Genomic DNA, 25,459 nt, shown 5'->3' with positions numbered 1-25,459 from the left:
GTTTACTGCATGCAGTTGGATTTAAAAATTCTGTTTTTGGAACAGCAAGATAATAACATTAGTATCGATGACACATCGATCAGTGCACTCCCACGATTGAACTCAGTAGTCGAGAGCAACACAGTAGAGCAGTATTTTTGGGGAGCTTAGTCATACCCACATTTGGAAGCGCCTCCCCCCCCCTCCCATTAACATTTCCACTGGTTCATTAATGTCCTTCAAGGGACTGCTGCGTGGTTATTTAATCGTACCAGAGTTCCATCCATGTATGTGCACAGCGAGAGCTTGTCTTTGGGTGGGGTGTTACGGTAACTAAAATGATGTACTCCATCGCAGTGTTTTCTTCTTATCTGTTCTGTTAGCTCTGATAACACAGCACAACATTAGCCAATTCGCTGGTGTGTGCCAAATGAATTGAACAGAATTACATGAAAACCTGGTATAAGCACATCATATCTCTATCTTAGTTCCAGACTTGCAAAAGATGAAAGTTCCCAAACAGACAGCTTTTTACAAAGCCAAGTATTGTAGATATGATCAGTCGCTTACAGGATAACTATTACTTCGTCTTCCACACTGTAATTCATCTTTGTCAATTAGGATGCAGTTATTTTATTACACTGCTGCTGAAAACACCAGCACTTCTTTATGCTGAGTCTACAAGATCGTGTTGTTGCAAGAAATTAAGCTTACTCACTTATCTGTTCAAATCCAACAGGTTTACCAATAATCTGTCAACTCGATGCCTCCTCTTTGTTTCAGTGGCGTGGCGACGCTGAGCTGCACGGACTGCTCGGCTTCGTCATCCAGCAGCGGCACCAGTGATATAACAGAGCCTTGCTCGCCGTACAGCCCCGCCTCCTCCACACACTCGTCCTCTAACTCGGAGAGTGGTGACGACCAGCTCCAGCAGCAGAGGAGGCAGCAACAGCATCCGCAGAACCAACGCACCTGGTCTACAGCCTCGCAGATGGCTCCCAATGTGCCTTCGGAGGGTGAGCGGGAGCGAGACTCGGGTCCCTGGTCTTGGGCCGGGGGCAGCGCCGAGGAGGAAGAACGTGGCCCGCCACCGCCCCCGCCACCGCTGTTGGCCGCCCCCGCACCGGCCACCACCGTCGTACACCGGCGTTCCGCCACGTCTGTGGCTGCCTCCCGGTCGCCCTCGCCCTCGCACAAACGCCTGAAGGTGGAGCTCCATCACACTCCTCTCCTGCACGGCAAACGCTGCTGCAAAGCGGCAGCTGTAGCCGCTCGTCAGCAGGGCAAGATCACGGAGTACTTCAAGACGCAGGCCAAACCTGTAAATGGTGCCAAGAAGGAACTGGTGGCACTGGCCGCAAAAGCGGGTGCCGTGACAATGTCGCGGAGAGTGACCGACGCTCGTGAGGGACGCAAGGGTGTCCTAGAAGAGGCGTCGGGTCCCGTGGGGGCAGCGTGCCGGCGCGTGTCTTCTTCCGCACAGAAGCTGAACTCTCTACTGGGACCGCCACCACCCCCTCCTGCGGAATCCCCAGCGCGTCCCCCGACGGTGGACTGTAGTGGGTCCACAGAGACCTCGCCACCTCTAGAGACGGAAGCCCCGTCTGTTGCAGATGGCAACAGTCTTCACCTAGTCGTCTCACCGTCTGGTCCCACGTCCTGCTCCAAACCGTCACTATCTTCACCTATCCTGTCTGTGCCTAGGACTATACGTTTCCCAGCAGCACAGTGTAGCAAGGCGCCCACTCAACTGGATGCACAGGATGCCGTAGTTTGCCAGTGGTCGGACTGTGATGTTCAGTTTGAAACGAGCACTGCTCTGCTCGAACACTTGCAGGTAAATAAACTCGTGTGTAGCTGTTGATCTTTTGTTGTGTTTATTAGAGTCCGATTGTCTGTGAGTACCTCTACATTATTACCTCACTTGTCTGTCTCTTTTTAGCTATTCCTGAGGATTCAGACTGTTTGAACTAACAATGTCAAATTGGCAGTCTCTGTGTCCTGTAACTGGTATATTCTTATTTTTATCTGTTGATGTTTAGTAAACTGAGACTGTCATTCATCTCCATTCTGATGGTTACATTCTGCTATTGCTGTGTTTTATGTGATTCTGTAAATGGTTTGCTACAAATGTCTTGCTCTGTACTGCTGTTAGAGGGAGAAGTGTATTCAAAGTAATTTTTAACAACCACAACCTACTTGGATGCAATATGCTATTTGTCTCAGATGTAACTTTTACTTCATAAAACTAAAAACAGTGTGAGGCAGCTCTTGTTCATTGTGCAGTTGCAACCCATGGATTAAGTTTCTGGCAGCTGGCATGTCCAGTAAAGTTCTTCCCGCATAACTCTCCATAAACTGTAGAATAAATTGTAATGAGTGAGGTACAGTCACTGATAAGCTGCAGATACTGACAAAGTGCTCTGGAAATAACAGTGAAATCAGCTGCTGGTACTTACAGCCAAATGCAGTCAAAGACACAGAATGAATGAAAGTTTGGTTAAATGTGTCAGTATATGGAGGGGTATTCTTATAGACTGTGAGAGTACAAGGGATACTTCCTGAGGAAGATGCAGTCTTACAACAAAGTAGAATCGACATGCATGAAGAAAAACTATGGAAAAGTTGATAAATACACTTCTTCCAGTTGTCAGTGCAGTAAAATATCAGTTTCATAAGCTCAGCTGGTTTCATAACCTCTTTTTTGATGTGTTAAAATGCTAAGTCTTTTCTCACCCAATTAGACTTGCGTTTTTATGTGAATACTTTCAGTGAGGATAAGCTTATAATGCTGGATATTGATCTATAGATGACTTGTTTAGTTTAACTGAAACTGACAGTATATGTGATGTCTGTCCTTTTGGACATGACATAAAGAACAGACACCATTTTGATCCTGCACCCAGAATGAATCAAGACAAAAAGGAATTGGACATTAGCTGCCTGTTGGTGCTGATTTATATCAGTGAGGCTAGTTGAAAATTTGTGCTGACTGGGATTCGAACCCGAGTCTCCTCCTCACTAAGCAGTTTCGCTGACCACTACGCCATCCATGCACAGTATTCACCACAACTGCACACCTCCCGTCAGACCCAGATCCTCAACTTACACCACACACCAATGACATAGAGCCCCTGCTCATTAGCCTCATTACTCAGAACATTTCACCGATTCCCGTAAGAGTTAGAGTTCGATGTGCATCTGCCCTGTAGGGATCATTGGCTGTCATCACCTTATTGTGTCTGTTCTTATGGACATGGGCTGTCAGCTGTCACTAATATTGCTAAACCAATAAAAAAAAATATCAACCTAGTGGAGCAGAGGTAGTCAATCATTTTTAAACTACTGCCCAATTTTGAAACTCTGTTAGAAGTAAAATTTTATGACCGACTACTGATTCCACAGTTCAGGGGATTTATAAGGTAAGAAAGTAACTTGATAAGATTCATAAAGCAGAACTGCAGCAAGTTAAAGCATATAATAATAATAATAATTACTTACCATATACTTTGTCAAAATTTTATGAAAACCTAAAGAAAAGTCTTTAAAACCTCAGGCACCCACCATGCAGGCTGGCACGCCCACTAGTGAGTAGGAGGGATCAGGTTAACCACTACTGCTGCAAAGCAGTGGGAAAAGTTGGTGAAAAAGAACAAGAAGAAGAAATGGTGAATCATTCCGTCAAGCAATTGAATCTGGCATTTTGGGATTCCTGTGGTAACAAACAGATTGGCACATCAGTAATTCCAAGAAGTGACAGTTAGCCTTGATCATCCAGACTACATATTTGAACAAGGAAAACTTGTTTTGTGTTTGGAATGATTGTAAGAGACATATCCTATTCATCTAGGAGTGTATTCTGTCTGCTCCAGAGCAGAGATTGAGGCTCTGCAAATTTGTCTGAGAGGTTAATTTGAGGACATCTGGGTCTTCCTCTAGCTTGACAGACATGAGGATTAAGATAATTGTAATGCTGCTCTTCCTCTCTACTACACATAAATACTTCTTCACAATTGAACTTAGCTCGCATCTCGTGGTCGTGCGGTAGCGTTCTCGCTTCCCACGCTCGGGTTCCCGGGTTCGATTCCCGGCGGGGTCAGGGATTTTCTCTGCCTCGTGATGGCTGGGTGTTGTGTGCTGTCCTTAGGTTAGTTAGGTTTAAGTAGTTCTAAGTTCTAGGGGACTTATCACCACAGCAGTTGAGTCCCATAGTGCTCAGAGCCATTTGAACCATTTGAACAATTGAACTTAAAACAAGTAAGAATGTGGCCAATTGATACGTCAGAGGTACAGAGATTTCCGCAAGATTCACGTGGTGTAGCTAGGAAAACTGCTGCATGTCATCTTGTAAATTGAAACTGAAGAGCTGTTGATTTGAAACCTACATGTACCTTACAGTCTAGATGTAGCTCTCAAATAACTCCACTCTCCTCAAAAAAATCAGATGTAACATTTCTAAATTTATGGGCATCACGTTGGTTAACATGGCCCTTCTGGCCCTTCCTAAATTAGCTGCCTTTATCCTGCACAGTACTTCTAGCCCAGAGCATCTACTATGTGATTTGAGAACATGCATTGCACTGATGCATAAAATGTCATGGAAAAGTGGGATTTGGTATTACTGACCCTTGCTTTTCTGGTATTTTTATGATACATTATCACTCCCTCAAATGAGATGATTTTGAAATGTTGAGATCAATGCTGTCTTGTAATATTCTGGTCAATCTCACCACAGTTTTTGCTGTTCAGTGTAATCTCTTAAAGTATTTTCTTTCTCAAACGCACTCAAATCAACCAGGAACTCTCTAAGGGTGAAAAATATGTAATATGGAAAAATTAAAAATTAACTACAGTTTTTGTGTATACTTCAGCTTGTCAGCACTTGGACTGTACTCTAAAATTGCCATTTTCTTAAATGTTTTTTGGTATACACCATTAACATCTCTCTCTCTCTCTCTCTCTCTCTCTCTCTCTCTCTCTCTCTCTCTCTCTCTCTCTCTCTCTCTCTCTCTCTCACGTTTGTGTGTGTGTTGTCAGCATTTGAATGTACATTGTAAATGTGTGTTGCTTGTTATCAGGTCAGCCATGTCAACCCTCAAACACAGTCACAAATCAGTTGTGAAGGCGAGAACTATGTGTGTTTGTGGACACGCTGTAAAGTTTATGGCCGCACGTCTTGCTCTCGTTCGTGGCTGGAAAGGCATGTGCTTAGTCACGGCGGTAACAAGCCATTCCGCTGCATTGTCGATGGCTGTGGACAGCGATTTAGCTCACAGGTGTGTAGTGAAAGTACTATATATTATATAATAAGAATTACTTATTTTAATCCAGTTTCAATTTATATAACAATTAACGACTTTTGCAAGAGCTTCTGAAAACAAGTTGAGGAGGGGGGGGGGGAAGAGAGATAATAAAACACTTGTAATGTTCAGAAATAAGCTGAAATAATGTTCAGAGAGGTGACATGCTAAATGTGCCAATATAAATGGAACCCTTTATAATAGAAGATACTAGATGCAGCAACACAATTCGCTGCCACGAAGGGAGAAACAGATTAAAATAAGGTAATTAATGGAATGTTCATCATTTGAATTTGGTTTACCTTGGACCACCGTGTATCGGAATTATAACAATGAAGCAGAAAAACAAGGAAAAAACATATTTTATGCCAGATTTATTGGATATACTTGTTTCCCAGTCAGAGTGATTTTCTTGTAAGAAAATAGCTTTTTTTTATTTATTTAATTTTATTTACGTTTTATCAGTGGGGATATATGTTCTTCAGGTTGCTGAAATCGAATTTTATGTTTGTTGCCTTGTAGGAGGTTGGCTTCTCAACAAAAAATTCAAAAAACCTCAAAATATTTTTACTTTTTCAGTTTTTCCCATATATCTCAAAAGCTGTGTGTTTTTTGAAGATGATTTACACAAAAGTAAAATAGGTAAAATTTCCTTCAAAATGCACTAATCAGGTGTGATTTTCTGATGAGCAGTAACGTGATAGAATAAGCTCAAAAGAAATGTTTTTGACCCTTATGCGAAAACACACAAAATAAATAAATTTAGTTTTCTCAGAGGGCAAGGAGCAAAGTGACAAATTACTAAAACTGCCTTCTGGGCCTCTCTCTCTCTCTCTCTCTCTCTCTCTCTCTCTCTCTCTCACACACACACACACACACACACACACACACACACACACACTTGTCTCCGTTTGACTTTTGGTGGCAAAGACAGTGTTCCTTAGGCAGTAGAAAGTGTACATGTAGGGTCTTGGGCAAGACAGCAGTACTTGTCCAGGTTATTTTAATTGCCCGTATTAAAATTGTCACCTATGTTGGAGTACGAACCTTTACAGTGTGGTAACAGCTTCGTGCAGAAAAATTCTTGCACTTTCATTGTGAAGCTGACCACCTACACACCAGGACACATGAAATTCTGATTCAGCACTCCAAAAAAGAGATAGAACTGCTGAGAAAGATTCCTACAATTCTTTTTACAGAAATGACAGTTTTAAACACAAATTGATTGGACTAATTTACTGCATCCTTCAGGTTTTGTCCAGCACATGATAAAAATAGTTTGTGCAGTTGGATATATTTTCAGGCATACTTTACAGATCTTTTGGACAAAAATACTATTCATAAAATTCATGTGCTGCAAAGTAAAAATAAGTTACAGCAGATAACACCACTGTTTGGGTGACTGTATACCACCTTCTGGCAGTAAATTGTGAGGTGCATCCAAGCTAACACAGGCTTTACCACAGACAGAATTCCTTCCTTTGCACTGAAATTTACATGAGCAACCCCTCTTTCAATATTTCAACATTGGTACATCATCAGACTTCAGCCCAACTCTGTTCCATTTGGCCTGTGCAGTCACAGACGCCACATCGCCATGTGTCCAGCACATTGCTGGATGTGACCTATTATTCCTGCAGTGTATCAATATACACAGTTAGAGTTTGACCAAAACAATTTAGGTTTCAAACATCACTGAAGATGTTCAAAAACGAGCAATTTTACACAAAAGAAATTTCAGTGTAAAAACAAAACACACAATATAAGAAAAGAAATACAATGTTATTAGAAACAATGTAGTCTTGAGCTTTTTTTGTGGCAATATCTATTTCAACAGTCTTTCTGATCATCTGTGCTAAATTATTGCTTCTGGTTCCTTGTGATGCTTCCTTTGGATGTAACTGAGTGAGGTGGTTCAATGATCAGACACTGGTCTCATATTTTGGTGGGGAGGGGAGGGGGGCAGTGTTTTGGTTCAAATCCCTGCCTAGACAGCCAGATATAGATTTCCTGTGATTTCCCTAAACTGCTTAAGGTGAATGCTGAGATGTCTTCTTTGAAAAGACATTGGCAATTTCCTTTCTGTGTGAGAGAGAGGGCCACAATCTCTAGTGACCTTGTTAATAAGATGTTAAACCCCACTCTCTCTTCCTTCGGGCATATTGAAACATTCAACTTTATGGTCTTTTGAAGCATCCCTCCCAAATTTTGTCATGCAAGTATACGTATGATCCCAGTTTAACTCTCCACGAAGTTGTTTGGCAAAGCATTAAAAAAATTGTGTACAAGCTAAATCTGTTGAAAACTTAGCTATTTTCAACAAAGTACCCCGTGTAGTGTTGGCAGGAGAAGTCTGCAATGGAGAGTTTTGTGATTACCACAGATTTACATTCTGGCAGGAGCTGAGTTTTATTAATATATGAGGATTCATTTTTAATGCTTCAAGGACACACTGGTAAAGTGTGTGCAGTCAAATCAGATGTTAAAAATTACTGCAAATAGACCACACATTGTAAAATGCCAGAAACATGTAATGAGCTGTCTTTTAGGTACTAGTTATGGTCATACTTCATTCTGCAAGGATAGTCTGTTTTCTTCAGATCATTAGTTAAGAAACGTTAGTTTTGTTTGTATTTTATCCAAGAATACTAATAAAATAGTGGAAAACACATTTTATTCTGCCAATCAGTACTCAGCCAGCATAAAAAAAAGACTGGATTATCAGCTATTACTTGTTGTAACTGTGACACCAGTTTCTTTTCAGAGAGATGAAAGATAAAATTTCTGTAAGGTGTTCTTACTAGGAAAAATATTTCCTAGTATTCACTTGGAAAGGAGATAGTGTGTGTTTGAATTGGTTCACTGTATCATAAAATATTATTTTTGCTTCTTAGAACTTACCCCTTACAAACTACTGTTTTGACCTATTTCTGCACTTCTTTTTGATGTGCATCTGGCTTTCCAACAGCTTTCTTTAATGTTTCTTGTAAATAGTAACTGAGGGAACCACAAACACTATGCCTTACAGGAGATTCTGCACTCCGAATACTGCTGCTACTAAGCTGCATACTGCCATATACACTCATGCTCATAAATAAAGGATAATTGCAGAAAGTGGTGCTGCACAATGTGGCACTACACAAAACTGGTTCTAATAGCACAGGCACATAGGGAACACATATGACACAGATCTGTAAGTCCACGGTATTGGTGATAAGTTGAGAAAACTGCCCTGAAACACATGTACTACAAAACGCCATTGTTTCCTACGCATGTACTCTGACATCAATATAGGATATGATCACCATGCACACGTACACAGGCCGCACAATGGGTTGGCATATTCTGGATGAGGTGGTCTAGCAGCTGCTGGGATATAGCCTCCCATTCTTGCACCAGTGCCTGTCAGAGCTCCTGAAGTGTTGTAGGGGTTTGAAGACGTGCAGTGATACGTCGACCAAGAGCATCCCAGATGTGCTCAATGGTGTCTGGTTCCTGGTTCACGCCAGATGAAAACCTGACAAGAATCACTGTTCAGAGTATACCTGGACTCGTCCGTGAATATAACCTGGGACCACTGTTCCAATGACCGTGTACTGTGTTCTTGACACATGGATTTATGGTGTCAGTGGAATGCACCTTGCTGGTCTCCGGGCGAATAAACCATGTCTGTTCAGTCGTTTGTAGACTGTGTGTCTGAAGATAACTGTTCCAGTGGCTGCAGTAAGGTGCCGAGCAAGGCTACCTGCTGTACTCCGTGGCCATCTGTGGGCACTGATGATGAGATGCTGGTCTTCTTGTGGTGTTGTACACTGTGGATATACCGTACTGTAATGCCTGGACATGTTTTATGTCTGCTGGAATCATTGTCATAAGCTTGAGATCACACTTCGTGACACACGGAGGGCCTGTGCTATGACATGCAGTGTTTGACCAGCCTCCAGTTGCCCTAGTATTCTACCCCTCATAACGTCATCAATATGTGTTCTTTGAGCCATTTTCAACACACAGTCACCATTAGCACGTCTGAAAACGTCTGCACACTTACTTGCTGCAACATACTCTTGACATGCACCAAAACGCCTCTGCATATGTGGATTGCTGCCAGCACCACCGTGCGATGACCACAGGTCAAATGCACGGTATGGCCATACCCCGAGGTGATTTAAACCCACAAACCACCCACCGGAGCGTTGTTTCACCATGTATCAGTGTTATCCTTAATTTGAGCATGAGTGTAGTTTGAGACATGAGTGAATATTGGACCGGTGGTAGAGCACAAGTGCTATCAGAAAAGAAGTAAAGCAGCAAAACCTTTTTTGAGGAAATGTAGCAGATTATAAATCTCATAAATATGTTAAAAATAGTGTAAATAAGTACAGTGGTAGTTGTAAAAATTGAAATTAGTGCAGTACAAATTACATTCAGTTTATTCCTTTATGTGCAATATTCTAAATACTGTATTAAATTTCAGATTTTGTTCTTTTACTTTGCAAGTATTATGAAATATCTTCTCCTCCTCGCCTTCTCACATAGTGGGTTGAATATAGTGTTTTTCTTTTGTGCATCTGTCCATGTCACTAACTGTCGGTTGAAATACATTCACTAAAATATTGTTATCATTAATTGAAGACAGCATTCTACAGGTAAAATAAAATAAATATAAAAGCAAAAGTCTGTTGGAAGGAAGTAGGAGCTGCCTCAGGTGCTAGTCATTTTACTCTTTAGTGTCACAGAATGATTAAAAATGACCCAATCACGGATTTTAGAAAGAAATTACAGGAAAAATTGAGAGAAATTAATAAGACAGATAACTTTGGATTAGGTAGAGCAATTCTAGTGAAAGGTGCTTTAATCCCAGAGACCATGCTGTAGTCAATACTTAACACTCAACTGCCACCAGTACCATTAAATTCTCCAGTCTGTTATTCCAAAGTGAATCTCGTGCACAAAATGAATACTCGGAGTGAGGCAAAAAATTAAAAAAATCGGAATATTATCAAAAACATTATTATTATTATTATTATTACTATTATTTAAGAAAGTAACAAAAATAGCTCTGGCGTAAATGGTGACTTTTTCAATTCATTGCTCACCAAATTAAATTATTAGTTTCTCACAGTTGGAGGAAATGTTGCACTCACTAATGACCATGAAATACAGTTGCATTAATTTTATTTGTGCCGACACAGTAGGAACTACCAATAGACTTAAGTTTTGAAAATACAGGGTGTCCCACTCAAACCACCTGGATTTCAAAGACCCAGGAAAAAAAAATCCACAGTAGTTACAACAATGAAAATTGCACCACATTGTAGAGCATCTCAAAGAATTAATTAGTCTTCAATACACCTCTACATGAGAACCATTTCCAGCACGAAGAATATTGAGTGTATGTACAATTCCTTCCCAAGTTCTTCGTAACATTTCCTCTGTTATTGTTGCAGTCGCATTAGTAATACGATGTTGCATTGGAGGAATATCGTCCACTTTGGTCGCCTACACGCGGTCCTTCATGAATCCCCACATGAAGAAATCAAGTGGCTTAATGTCAGGTGAACGTGGTGGCCAGACAATGGGTCCGATCCAACGATTGGGGAATTTCCTATCGAGGAACTTGCGAACAGTCGTTGACCAATGTTGCGGAGCTCCATCTTGTTGAAAAATGTTGTTGGGTTGCAAGTCTTGTATCTGAGGGTACACAAACTGCTCCAACATGTCCAGATACACTGACCCATTCACTGTCTGTTCCGCAAAGAACAACGGTCATGCATTAGCCCGCACCAGACTGTTTAGGGCTATCATGAACATGTTCAATGACAACGTGCGGATTTTGCGAACCCCAAATTCAAATATAATGCCTATTAACCCTTCCTGGTAGATGCAAGGTTGCCTCCTCTGATAACAAACATCTTCCTAAGAAGCTGGCATCCATATCAATACACTGCAGCATATCTGCAGCAAATCGTTGTTGGCATGGTTTGTCGTTCAACATCAGATGTTGCAGAATATGCACTTCGTAAGCACACATACAAAGACTCTGGTGAACTACACAATGCAATTTTGTTTGAGGTACATCAGGTTGCCTAGATGCTTGATGAATTGACTTACGTGGGCTTTTGAGGAACGTTTCTCTGATGTCCTCCACTGTCTCTTCTGAAACTCGGTAACGTGCACCGCCAAAATGTTTCAGAACACTTCCTGTTGCCAGAAACTTCCTATACCATTCCTTAATTGTTTTCACGTCAGGTGTATCACATTCATACACATGACGATAATTTCTTTGCACAGTAATCGGCGATTTTGTCTCTGCAAACCGCACTACTGCTTGTGCGTGCTGCTGTGTAGTCGTCATTTTCACTTCATGCGAGCATGCTGCTCTCTTGCGACGATACTTGGCACTTCTGACGTGGGAATATAAATTCTTTGAGGTGCTCTACAATGTGGTGCATTTTTCATTGTCGTATCTACTGTGGTTTTGTCTCCTGGGTCCTTGAAATCGGGAAGGTTTGAGTTTGACATCCTGTATAATGACTTACGTAATTACAAAATTCATCAGGGCATTAAAATTCTATTACTGCTGAAGTGACAGCTTTTTCCAGAGCAGCAGCTTTCTTTTTAAATTACACAATTAAATAACCTTTTACTAATGTATACCATACTCATTCCACATCAATCAAGTTTTTCAGCATTGATGGACTGGGTGTGTGAAAGGTGAGAGGGTGGGAAGATGGAAGGGGGAGGAGATGGGCGAATTCATTGCACTTGAACTTCATCAAAATGGAGTAAAACAACACGTGACAGTAATTTAAAAATGTGATGCATTGCAGACGACACTAGAGCGGCACGTCAATAGCCACTTCAACCAGACGGAATCGAGTGGCAGTGGCGGTAGTGCGCGACGTACTCCGGAAAATGTGAGCAATAAACTCTTTCGGCGCAATGGGAAGAAGTTACGCTATCGACGACAACCTTGGTCAGGTAAGGCCTCTGATCCTTCCATGGTGTGATGCATTTTTCAGGAAGGCAATTGCGTGATGTGGTTGTCAGCTGCTGCAACCTGCACTTGTGAGAGTACTAAGCTAAAGCATTTTATTGTTAATGTATCACATTGTTAGTAATAAAAGTATCAAAAATATTATATTGATCATATATTAGATAAGTGTGGATTGATGGCACAGTAATACATTCCCGGATTACAGATCCTGAGGTCTCGGGCTCAATCCCTAGTCAGTCCTAAAATTGTTATCTGTTATTCATCACTTCTTTCACTTCTGGCAAAGTTTGAGTCGGAGTTGTGCTGTGGTCGGAATCCACGTTAATCTGTAGATCCCCTTATAGCTGGCTGGGTAAGTCAGTTCATAGGTCGGAGGAAGGCAACAGCGTACAACCTCAAATAGCCGACACAATCGGATGTAACTGTTAGTAATGTAGGACAACCTGGTCTGCAGAATCAGGTGCCAACAATAATAGAATATGGAGGGATGTGGTTAGGTACTGTGAAGATAACATACTCATTATCTAGAGAAGTTAATATCTATCAGCCAGCATAGTGGTCTGTAAAAAAATTGTCACACAATGTAATTTTCTGTTACGGTTTCTTTCTTCCATCTGCTAGAAAATCAGTTTTTTTCTTTTTTTCCTTTGAAACAGCGTTCTGTTGGGTCTGAATTTGGGGTAATAGTTACGGTTTCTCTGGCATTCAGTTTTCAAAATTCTCAGAAAAAGTTATTTATATGCATGATTCAGTTTCAAATGAGGAGCCCATCTGTACTGCGAGGAAGGCTCTATAGTTACAGCATTACAAGTTCATTGTAAGCAACTGTGAAGTTATACAGAGCTGAGAGTTTGGCCATTTTCATTTAATTTGCATAGTTCGTCATACAGATCTTATGATCTTACATCCTTTAAAAAAAAAAAAAAAAAAAAAAAAAAAAAAAAAAAAAAAAAAAAAAAAAACCCTCTCTAATGAATATCACTAAATATTATTATTATTATTTCTTCCTTGTCTCAGACGTTATGTCTGGTTAAAAATGGAAAGTGACGCAGACCTTGATAAAGCGTGACTTCCTTTTAACTGTACGGTATGTTACATTGCATTTAGGGACTTCAGGGTAATTGAACATGTATCAATAATTACAGATTTCTGTAGTTGTATATATACGTTTGGATGTAGCTGTATTGCGTTGATGTACTGGTGGATATTGTGTGGTATGACTCCTGTAGTTGATAGGGCACTGATCCAAATGAAATAATAATAATACACTAAATATACACACTAGGCAGAGATCAGAACCAACCAACACACAGAAGAAAGCCACAAAACCAGCATGGCAACACAGGCTACAGATCAGAATAAAAAAACTGAGAAAAGACATTGGACAGCTAACACAATTTATAAGAAATGAAATATCAGACAAAAAACGAAAAACGTTGGGTAAAATCTCACAACAAGAAGCGATAGAGCAATTAGATGAAAAGAAGCAGAAATTACAAGCATTGGCCAAACGACTTAGAAGATACACAAAAAGTGAAAATAGAAGGAAACAAAACCAAACATTCAACACAAACCAAAAGAAATTTTACCAGACAATAGATAACGCACACATTAAAATAGACAATCCACCAAACATATCAGACATGGAACACCTCTGGAGCAACATATGGTCAAACCCAGTACAGCATAACAGACATGCACGGTGGATACAAGTGGAAACAGACACATACAAGATGATACCACAAATGCCTGAAGTGATAATTTTGCAACATGAAGTCACCCGAGCAATTAATTCTATGCACAATTGGAAAGCCCCTGGAAAAGATAAAATAGCAAATTTCTGGCTAAAGAAGTTCACCTCAACACATTCACATCTAACTAAATTATTTAAGTTACATTGCAGACCCATACACATTCCCTGATACACTTCCACATGGAATAACTTATCTGAAACCGAAAGATCAAGCAGACACAGCAAACCCAGCAAAAGATCACCCCATAACATGCCTACCAACAATATACAAAATGAAACTTCCTGGCAGATTAAAACTGTGTGCCCGACCGAGACTCGAACTCGGGACCTTTGCCTTTCGCGGGCAAGTGCTCTACCATCTGAGCTACCGAAGCATGACTCACGCCCGGTACTCACAGCTTTACTTCTGCCAGTATCTCGTCTCTTACCTTCCAAACTTTACAGAAGCTCTCCTGCAGAGTGAAAATCTTATTCTGGAAACATCCCCCAGGCTATGGCTAAGCCATGTCTCCGCTATATCCTTTCTTTCAGGAGTGCTAGTTCTGCAAGGTTCGCAGGAGAGCTTCTGTAAAGTTTGGAAGGTAAGAGACAAGATATTGGCAGAAGTAAAGCTGTGAGTACCGGGCGCGAGTTGTGCTTCGGTAGCTCAGATGGTAGAGCACTTGCCCGCGAAAGGCAAAGGTCCCGAGTTCGAGTCTCGGTCGGGCACACAGTTTTAATCTGCCAGGAAGTTTCATATCAGCGCACACTCCGCTGCAGAGTGAAAATCTCATTCTCAATATACAAAATATTAACTTCAGTCATTACACAGAAATTAATGACGCATACAACACAGAACAAAATTGTAAATGAAGAACAAAAAGACTGCTGCAAAGGAGCACGAGGATGTAAAGAACAACTGATAATAGATGCAGAGGTGACATATCAAGCTAAAACTAAACAAAGGTCGCTACACTACGCACACATTGATTACCAAAAAGCTTTTGATAGTGTACCCCACTCATGGTTACTACAAATATTGGAAATACACAAAATAGGTCCTAAATTGATACAGTTCCTAAACATAGTAATGAAAAATTGGAAAACCACACTTAATATCCAAACAAATTCAAATAATATCACATCACAGCCAATTAAGATTAAGCGTGGAATATACCAAGGAGACTCATTAACTCCTTTCTGGTTCTGCCTTGCTCTGAACCCACTATCCAACATGCTAAATAATACAAATTATGGGTATAATATTACTGGAACATACCAACACAAAATCACACATTTGCTATACATGGATGATCTAAAACTACTGGTAGCAACAAATCAACAACTCAACCAATTACTAAAGATAATGGAAGTAATCAGCAATGATATAAATATGGCTTTTGGAACAGACAAATGTAAGAAAAATAGCATAGTCAAGGGAAAACACACTAAACAAGAAGATTACATATTGGATAACCACAGCGACTGCATAGAAGTGATGGAAAAAACAGATGCCTACAAATATCTAGGATGCAGACAAAAAATAGGAATAGATAATACGAATATTAAAGAAGAACTAAAAGAAAAATATAGACAAAGACTACAAAAATACTGAAAACAACATTGACAGCAAGAAACAAGACAAAAGCTATAAATACTTATGCTGTACCAATATTGACCTACTCATTTGGAGTATTGAAATGGAGTAACCCAGACGTAGAAGCACTCTATACACTCAATACACTTACACGATCACAATGCCACAAATATAGAATACATCACATACATTCAGCAACAGAAAGATTCACATTATTATTATTATTATTATTATTATTATTATTATTATTATTATTATTCTTTCATATGGATCAGTGCCCTAGTGCAAGTCTTTATATCGGATGCCACCTAGTCTACTTGTCTTTCCCTGATCTACCCCACTTACCCAACCGGGGAAAGGGGACCTACAGTTTAATTTAGGATCTGAACCATGTGTTTTTTCTGGATACTCCTCACATCATTGAGAGGCGAAAGCTAGGTTAAAATAAAGACTGAAAAATCTGTGGTCCGACCGAAATTAGATTACGCAGCCTCTCGGTTTCCAGGCACTTACTTTTACCACTAGTTCACATGAAATTCATTGTTGCTATGTGCTTCCTGTCAGTTGTGAAAAGTATGAATCTGACAATGGGAGGTCGCGAGGTGTGTTGTCAACTTTTAAAACTACCTACACAATGGAGTAGGTTAGGGTGCCAGGCATCACACCCTGCAGCAGCCCACCCTAGTGGGCCTTTGTAATTCATCAAAAAGAATTTTACGTGATGCACTATAGCCTTTTTGAGGGAGGTTTTATGGCATAATGGTTGAGACTTAATGTTGACATGCTGAAAGTGGCAACATTCCGTATGAGGCAAAGTGTTTTTTTATTGTTGTTTCACATTGTTAAGTTCAATACCCGTTTGATGCTTTTAAATTTTTATTTTTAAATATTTATTGAAATTACTTTTATTGTTATTTTTGTTCAATTAATTGGTTCAAATGCATATTTATTTCCTATTGTTTGCTTTGTCATATTAATAATTGTATTAACTTTTTTTATTAATTGTATTAAGTTTTTAATTCAATCACATTTTTCCTCGTATTTTTTTAAATTTGGAATCTTTATTTGTGTGATTTTTTAACTATTTTTATTTATCTATATTGTAATCTTTAATTATTAAAACACCAATCCATCAACTGAAAAACAAAAAATTAAATAATATGCCAATATTTAAATTGTTGTGCAGTGATCACAAAATTTTTTGCATTATGAGATGCACTTCTATTGGGTGGTAATGATTAAACAAACAGTCAAATATAAATTATTTTCACACGATGGACAAAATTCAAATGCTGCCCTCCTGTAATCACATTCTTTCTTCAACAAGCTCAAAGGAAAGTACACTTCATTAACATTAAGAGATACTGTCTTACAATTAATCCATATCGAGCATACCGTGTCGTATTACTAAATGCTCTTATACACAGAATCCAGTGAACAAATGAATGGATTTTGGATATTATGCAGACAATGCAGACAGTATATCGTGGCAGTCGGCCATGACTGTAAACAAACGAGAAGTTAGACTGGCAGAGGGCAGAGGAGTGGTGTAGTGGAGTAAGCTGTGCCTTCCTCTGTGTTCTGTGCTTCCACGAAAGAACAAGTGACATAAGTCACAGGAATTGCTGATTTCTTTTGTTGCCGTAAGAGTCTCATTCGAATCCCTTTATGCATCAGGGTTAGTCTCAAACTACAGTACACAAAGCAGTTTGAAGTGGCTGCAACACAATTGTTTGCTGCATTTGGCAGTGGTTGTTCAGGCCTGACATCTACTGGTATCTTATACACCCACAGTTCAAAATACCCCACCACCTAACCACAGTTCAAAATATCCCACCACCTAAAACTGCCACAATATAGTGTCCACACAGTAGATCTTCATCTTTAGCAATTTTGCTTTTATCTTGAAGTAATTTGGATGCACTCTTAAAGTTTTTTTAATTGTATTTTTCAACTGATAATTAAAATAAACCTCACATAGCTGACACGGAGGAGTACATTTTAGTGGAATAACTTTCACAGTGCTCATAGCTTTTCCAGCCTATTTACAAATACTTTGTTATATAATGTGTTGCTGCTCTCACTACTCCATGATAAGGTTATAAATAAAAAGAAATTACATTTGAACTAATGTATTGCATAAAAATAAAGGTCAGTCATTTTAATAAAGACTTAAAAATAAAAATTTAATAGCATTTGATGCAGTACAGACCAATGACCTTCAACACGTCAGCTGCTCTCAAATGTTATTTTTAAGGCTCTAGTGCATCACGCAGAATTAATTTTCATTGATAACTCACAAATGACGGCCCACTAGAGTGGATAGCTCCAAGGTGGAATACCTGGGACCCCATACTTCACCACTGTGCAGATGGTTTCAAAAGTCGATCCATCTAGGGACTTCCCTTGTGTGTGTGCAAGAGTTTGTAGTTCATGTCTTACCTTACTATTTCTTGAATTGTCATCCTTAACTGTCTCAAGTCTGTAGGAGGGAATCTGTGGTCTTTGTTAATTTCATTTTATCAGGTGTGATATTTCTGAGAGTGATTTTGTTCTTACAATTGACGTGTCAGAAATATTCCCTATTTCAAGCACAGCATTAAGTGCCATGTGAAAAATTTTCTGAGAGTTTTGGTAAACTGCGTAACATAGCAAGAGTTTTGATGCTTCCAGAATTGTGGGCAGTTGTGCCAGTCATACATTGAAATAAATAATTATTCTTCTCTTAAAGAATTGATTTTTACACCTCTGAATTGCTGTTTATGTAACGGAAGGTAAGAAGGTGCTGGGCGTTGAGGCAATTTCCTGTTTAATGTGTGTACCTAAACCAATCAGTACAGTGTGTAGCATAATATTTATCAGATTTTTGTTTTATTTTTGTAAAATCTCCTTACGGTGACTAGCAGTGTGTTTCCTTCATGTGTGTAACCACTTGTGTTTTGTCAAGTATGTCTGAGATCTTAAATTTGTTATGAATTATTGATTGTTACTGTCAAGTGTGCTTGAGATTCATCAGTGTATGTGCTTATGTCCGACAGTGTTCTCTACCATTGACTGCATCAACGGTCTTCAGATGCTTGCCAGCATTGAGCAGTGCATTTCAATAGAAGTAACAATAAGCTGTGGCTGTCCCTTGCATTTTTCTCTCTTATCTTTGAGGTACATACTGAATGCCTTTTGGTGACAATTTGTAGAGTTCAACATAAAGCTGTTAGGTGGAAGATGCAATTTGCTTAGCCAACAAAAGAAATTTCTGAACACATTAACTAATAAACACAATAACATAACTACTCATCAGTTATAGTACTGGTTATAATTATATTGAAAATATAATACACATTTTTAAGCCTAAATTTTGAAAAAAACTACCCTTATGGTAAAAAATGGAAGTTCAGTGGATGACAACAACAACAACAACAACAACAACAACAACAACAACAACTACTACTACTACTACTACTACTACTACTACTACTACTACAACAACAACAGTGAATGAAATCACGTTTGTTTTCAAAGCATGTTAACTGAATTTGAATTCCCATTAATCACGTTCCATAGATCCTGTTGAGAAGCAGAACTTTAAGAGATGTGAAAAGTGCAATGGTAAATAGCAGAAGAGAAGCAAATATTAGAAACTCAATTTGTACAGTTCATACACAATAAAATATTGCTCTACTGCTTAATACTGTGGTTAATGGGTCCAGGCAGACAGGTTTTTTTAGGTTAAAGCAAAAGTCCAGACAGATGACAATTAAGATAATAGATTAAAAGAAACTTCACATAGTTGATAGGGGTAAAGCTAAGGGCAGTGGCAACATACTTAATCAAAATATCAGGGAATAAAAAATAAAGTAGATGAGCTATTAGTGTGTTTAGATGATGTCAAAAATAAGAATGAGATTGATATACTTAGTCTGTCTGAACACCATGTAACTGTGGGCATGGATAGTGTCAGTATAAGTGGGTACAATTTAGCATCTTACACTTTTAGATCTAGGATGGATAAAGGGTATAAATGCAAAACTGCAGAAGTAAGCAAATTTTGTGTTGATCAGCACTTTGAGGTTCGTGCATGTGAACTGCAGCTAGATAATGTAGTACTGATATTAGCAACAGTGTACGGGTCCCCATTAGGAGACTGGGAGCTGTTCATAAAAAAATTTGACTCATTATTATGCTGTCGGTCAGACAAAAAGAAGAAGTTATTAATCTGTGGTGATTTCAATGTAAACTTTCTAAGTAATTCCAAGAGGAAAAGTGAACTAGAAGTGTTATTAACAACATATAACTTAGAATCAGTGATCAATTTCTGTACACATATAGCTCAGGACAGTAGCACGCTAATAGGTACCGTGTTTGTACAGAAAGAGGATGTAAAACAAACACGTGCTTTCCCTGTGGTAAATGGACTGGTAGACCACGATGCACAACTGATGGACTTACAAAACCTAACAGGGTGTACAGTTCAGAAACCATTATGTAAAATTGTGAGGTTCCTCAACCCGGTATCTATACAGCACTTCAGAGAAAGCTTAAGATATGTTAATTGCGAAGATGTATATAATGAGCCAAATGCTAATGATATATCCCTCTTTGAACATTGTTTCCCAAAGAAAATTACTAACTGTATCACCATACACTTTTCAAAGAAACCTTGGATTACTACAGGTATTAAAGTGTCTTCAGAAAGAAAAAGAAAACTGTGTGAGACAGCAAGAACTAGTAAACATCCATAAGTAGTTTTACACTATAAAAATTATTGTAACATACTGAGAAAAGTTGTTAGGAAATAAATATGTATGTTAGAGAAGAAATTAACAACTCTGGCAATAAAATAAAATTAATATGGAATGTTGTTAGAAGGGAGACAGGAAAAGTTACCACTGGGGTAGGTTGTATTACTGTTGCAGAGAAAGAGACCATCCTAACCAACAGTACACAAGTAGCTAATGTATTTAACAACCATTTCCAGGAGAAAAAATTGGTGAGAACAGTTCAAAAGAAAAAGCTAGGTAGCACGTGGAAGAGTCTGTTTTGAAAAAAAATTAGATTAAGTTTCACCTAACAACCTCTTGTGAAATAATTAAAATTATTAAATATTTGAAAAATAAATGTTCTGTAGGAGTAGATGACATCTCTAATAAGATATTAAAACAATGTGGAGCAATTACAGCTGATGTTCTGAGACACATGTGTAATGCATCACTGACTCAAGGTATTTTCCCAGACGGGTTGAAATATGCCATTGTTAGGCCTCTCTATAAAAAGGGTGACACCACAGATACCAATAATTATTGGACAGTATCCTTGCTTACAGCATTCTCAAAAATCTTAGAGAAAGTAATGTACTCGATTGGTTAGCAATCTCAGCAGTAATGGGGTACTTAGTAAATCACAGTTCGAATTTCAAAAATGCTGTTCCACTGAGACACAATATACAATTTCACTGTCCACATAAGAGTGTCCTTAAATAGTAAAATGTCACCAATAGGAATTTTCTGTGACTTGTCCAAAGCATTTGATTGTGTGAACCACGACATTATGTTAAAGAAATTACAATTCTATGGTATAAGTGGAATAGCATATGAATGGTTTAAGTCATATCTGCAGAACAGGAAGCAAAAAGTTTCCTTGTGGCTTGTAAGTTTGCCACTTCATCTAACTGGGATGAAATTATTAGGTGTTCCACAGGGTTCAATCATGGGTCCCCTTCTGTTCTTCGTATATGTGAATGACCTCCCTTCCTATCTGAAACAGGAAGCTGAACTGATACTGTTTGCTGATGATACAAGCATCATTATTAATCCAAAAAACGAAAGTCAAATTGAAAATGATACAATTAAGGTCTTTGGAAAAGTCATTAATTGGTTTTCTGCAAATGGGCTTGCTCTAAACTTTGAAAAAACACAGTACATACAATTTTCTACTGCAAAAAGGACGGTTCCTTCAATAAATATAACAAACACATCATCAGAAGTCATTAGACAGGGTAGAGCATACTAAGTTTTTGGGTGTACACATAGATGAGAATCCGAATTGGAAAATTCATATTTTGGATCTTCTAAAGTGACTAGGTTCAGCAACTTTTGCAATCAGAATAATTCCCAATTTTAATGATATAGAGATTAGTAAGCTAATGTACTTTGCATACTTTCACTCTCTGATGTCATACAGAATAATATTTTGGGGTAACTCAACATTTAGACAAAAAGTATTCAGTGCTCAAAAGAAAGTAGTTAGAATAATGTGTGGGGTTCATAGCCGCACATCTTGTAGGCATCTTTTTAAAAGACTGGGAATTCTTACAACAGCCTCACAATACGTCTACTCGCTAATGAAATTTGTTCTCAACAACATGGGCCAGTTTAAAAACCACAGTGACATTCATGATTATAATACCAGAAAAAAGAAAGGCTTACACTATCCTTTACTCAACCTATCTTTGGCACATAAAGGGGTAAAATATGCTGCATTAAAAATTTTTGTCAAATTACCAGATGAAATAAGGTGTCTGACAGACAGCAGTAATAGCTTCAAAAATAAATTGAAGTCATATCTCCTTGACAACTCCTTTTGTGCCATAGATGAATTCTTGAATAGGAACAAATAAATCTATAAATATAGTATATGCATTTTGTGCCATTTAAGAAAACGGGGTAAATAATAGAAAAAAAAATAGGAAAAAATCAGTGGAGGTTGAGGCCTGGTGGGTAATGGGATAATTTCAAGTTGCCACCCCTCGTACCTCACCTGCCATTCATCAACATCTTTGCCTCTGTACTTCTGCCTCGACTGACATCTCTGCCCAACCTTTTTGAATTTACATGTGTGTATGTGTGTGTGTGTGTGTGTGTGTGTGTGTGTGTGTGTGAGAGAGAGACGTGTGCATTTCTTGTGCATTTGACACGTTCCACATCATAACGGCTACCGTACCATGCAATTGATCAATGGAACACGCAACCAACCAACTAACCAGCCAACCATCTGTGCTTATATACGTCTTAATGTGAGCTATTAAATTATCCATGATAGTTACTAATAAAAAAAAGAGCTACTTCTTCAATTAGACTGTCTGTAATGATCCCATTGTCGATGGAATGTTAAACACTAATCTATCTTCTTTCCTATTCATCAGTTACATGAAATCATTGTCATTTATCTATTCATCACCATTGCAAGCCAATTTGAACACTTGGAGATGTGGCCTCTTGGGAGTCAGTGTGCAACATAAGTGTCCCTGCAGTTCTTTCATTTATGCTGATTGATCTTTTACTGGTAACATAATATTTGTTTGAATAAACAGACATTTCTAAACACTTACAACTGTCACTGCTATCATTTTCAGGAATGAAAATTATTTATCGATGTAACTGGTGTAGTGAACAGTTTTAACTCCTCAAGAGATGATAGCACTGATAGCTGTTGAAACTGTAGATTCTAATTCAGTTAATGTGCGTTCAGAACTGAGATGATTTTATTTAGTCATGTTGCTGTGAAAGACTCTTAACACACAAAATATTAATTTCAGCAGTAACTCTTTATCTGGAAAGGACAAGAAAGAGGAAGTTCAAGAGTAGTGAGCAGAGAAAAGATCATGTTATGTCTTGTTTAAAGTCAGAGAGAAATGCAAGATGGGTGAGGGGGGGGGGGGGGGGAGAGAGAGAGAGAGAGAGAGAGAGAGAGAGAGAGAGAGAGAGAGAGAATTTTCAGCACCAGATTAATATTGTGTAAGTGGTTTCTTTTATTTTTCTTTTTTTCCAGCATGGATCATGAATTTAGAAATGTGTTTTCATCAGTATCACATGCACATGCATCATGATCAAAATAATTGCAATTGTAATTTGAATAGTTCATTATTTCTGACTTAATTTGGTGTTTCAGCTTTACTCTGTATCTTTAATTAGTAGCAAAATTACAGGAATGTAAGTTGTCATAGTGAATGGTGTTGAATGCACCAAATAAGAAACTTTATAAGGCTTCCTTCTTAAGTGAACCAACCTTGTTGAAAATGGCATAGTTGGACTGGATATAAGCCTGACTTTCAGTATTAATAAGGGATCATGAAGATATATACGTGCACTCATAGCCAATGATCTGATTTTATTATTATTATTATTTTAAAATATCGGTTGTCTCGAGATTTACGTCTATGGTGGCTGGTTTGGAATGTATGGTATGTTATGGTTGAAAATGTGTAGCAGGCAAGTATATGCCTTTTGGGCAGCTTTGTACAAAGCCTGTAATGAAGCAGAATTCAGTAATACATTTTCCTTATGTAAGCTGAGGGCATTTTGTCATTGTAACAAACATTTCATATTGTGAAACAAAAAGCTGAACAGAATTAAGAGAGAGCTTAAAATGCTATAGAGTTTGTAAGACTGCTGCAGTGGAGCTACTCAAAAGGTGCCAGTGCTATAAAATTTTCAAAGGGTTTTGGCACCCATTTATAATCAAACCCACAACTGTAGTGTACCCTTTAATTGCCATGGGTTTTGGTATGATCCTATAATTTTCTGATAAATTTGGAGTCTGTTCTCCATAAAGTAATGCAAGTAATTACCTCTCATTACATCTTTGTAGGAACTGGATAGGTAGTTTCACTGCAGAAAGAAATTTTGATAAAAGCAAAATTTTGTAATGGTACCATAGCCAAATTTCAATAATCTCTACTGCACAATGTCTGTTAATATATACATGAAACATGCAGATGCTGTTTTCATTTAAGAACATGTCCTAAGATTGATAACTGCGTGTGACTCTCGACAAATCAAACGTTCCCAGTGGAAAGACAAATATATATTCTACCGGACAATGTGAACCGTCGGTGACACGTGTGCTGTTCTTTTCGGGACATCTGGATGGGGACCTCTAAGTACTGTACTGCCCTTCTTCGTATCCGTGTGCATCACTCGTATGTATTGACCTACAGAAAATTTTTTAAAGTAACAATGAGTCAGGAGTCTCGAATTTTTTGTCAGACATTTCAGACAAGAAAATTGTGAACATTGCATTTACATAAATATTCATTTCTCGTTCATAGATACACGTGGAACAACATTCAAAATTATTATTTCAATGACACTTTATCTTGGCTCCATATCAGTAACATTGATGTGAATATGAAAATTAATTACGTTTTGATAATTGATATTGAGATATTGTAACCTCCTAGTTATATTTTAAATATCTTGCAGAACACAATTTTCAAGTCTATTCAATTCAACTGCAATCCTGTTAGGCAATACCACCATTGAAGACAAAACTAATTGCCTTTCCTTTTTGTGTTTCAGCTCGCATGTTTGACTATTTTGACTCTGGAATCATGGAGGGTCTACAGCATCGGCTTCTGAACGTAACTGAGAAGATAACTCACGGAAATGTTGAAACGGCTCCAGCAAATGCTGTTTTCCTTCAGAGCAAGGTCTGTGTGTTGCTTTGAATTCATTGTTTTACCATGTTCTGATGGAAATTTTTCACTCTTTTTATAAAATGTCTGTCTTACCAGTATATGTTTTTGGGCCCTTCCTTAAGTCCCATCTGCAGTAACAATTCACTACATAAGTGAAGTGTTGACCAGTCAACAACATATAAACCACATACAAATCATAGATACACATGGAACAACATTCAAAATTATTATTTCAATGACGCTTTATCTTGGCTCCATATCAGTAAAATGAGGAGTTACTGAATAGAAATGGGGAGAAGAGAAATTTGTGGCACAACTTGACTAGAAGAAGGGATTGATTGGTAGTACATATTCTGAGGCATCAAGGGATCACCAGTTTAGTATTGGAGGGCAGCTTGGAGGGTAAAAATCGTAGAGGGAGACCGAGAGATGAATAAACTAA

The 25,459-nt window shown here is 38.5% G+C and overlaps 1 protein-coding gene across 1 annotated transcript in view; it reads left to right on the top strand.

The window, feature by feature from the left end:
* The window catches only part of LOC126252654 (zinc finger protein jing), a 206,845-nt gene that overhangs the window by 167,224 nt on the left and 14,162 nt on the right, over positions 1–25,459 (top strand). The window contains exons 4-7 of the mRNA XM_049953556.1: positions 763–1,816; positions 5,058–5,255; positions 12,110–12,260; positions 24,899–25,029. Coding sequence (XP_049809513.1) covers positions 763–1,816; positions 5,058–5,255; positions 12,110–12,260; positions 24,899–25,029 — 1,534 coding nt within the window. The remainder of the gene's footprint in view (positions 1–762; positions 1,817–5,057; positions 5,256–12,109; positions 12,261–24,898; positions 25,030–25,459) is intronic.

The sequence above is a fragment of the Schistocerca nitens genome, chromosome 4 (assembly GCF_023898315.1).
Source record: "Schistocerca nitens isolate TAMUIC-IGC-003100 chromosome 4, iqSchNite1.1, whole genome shotgun sequence".
Classification (NCBI taxonomy): domain Eukaryota; kingdom Metazoa; phylum Arthropoda; class Insecta; order Orthoptera; family Acrididae; genus Schistocerca; species Schistocerca nitens.
This window is presented reverse-complemented; position numbering and strand designations above follow the sequence as displayed.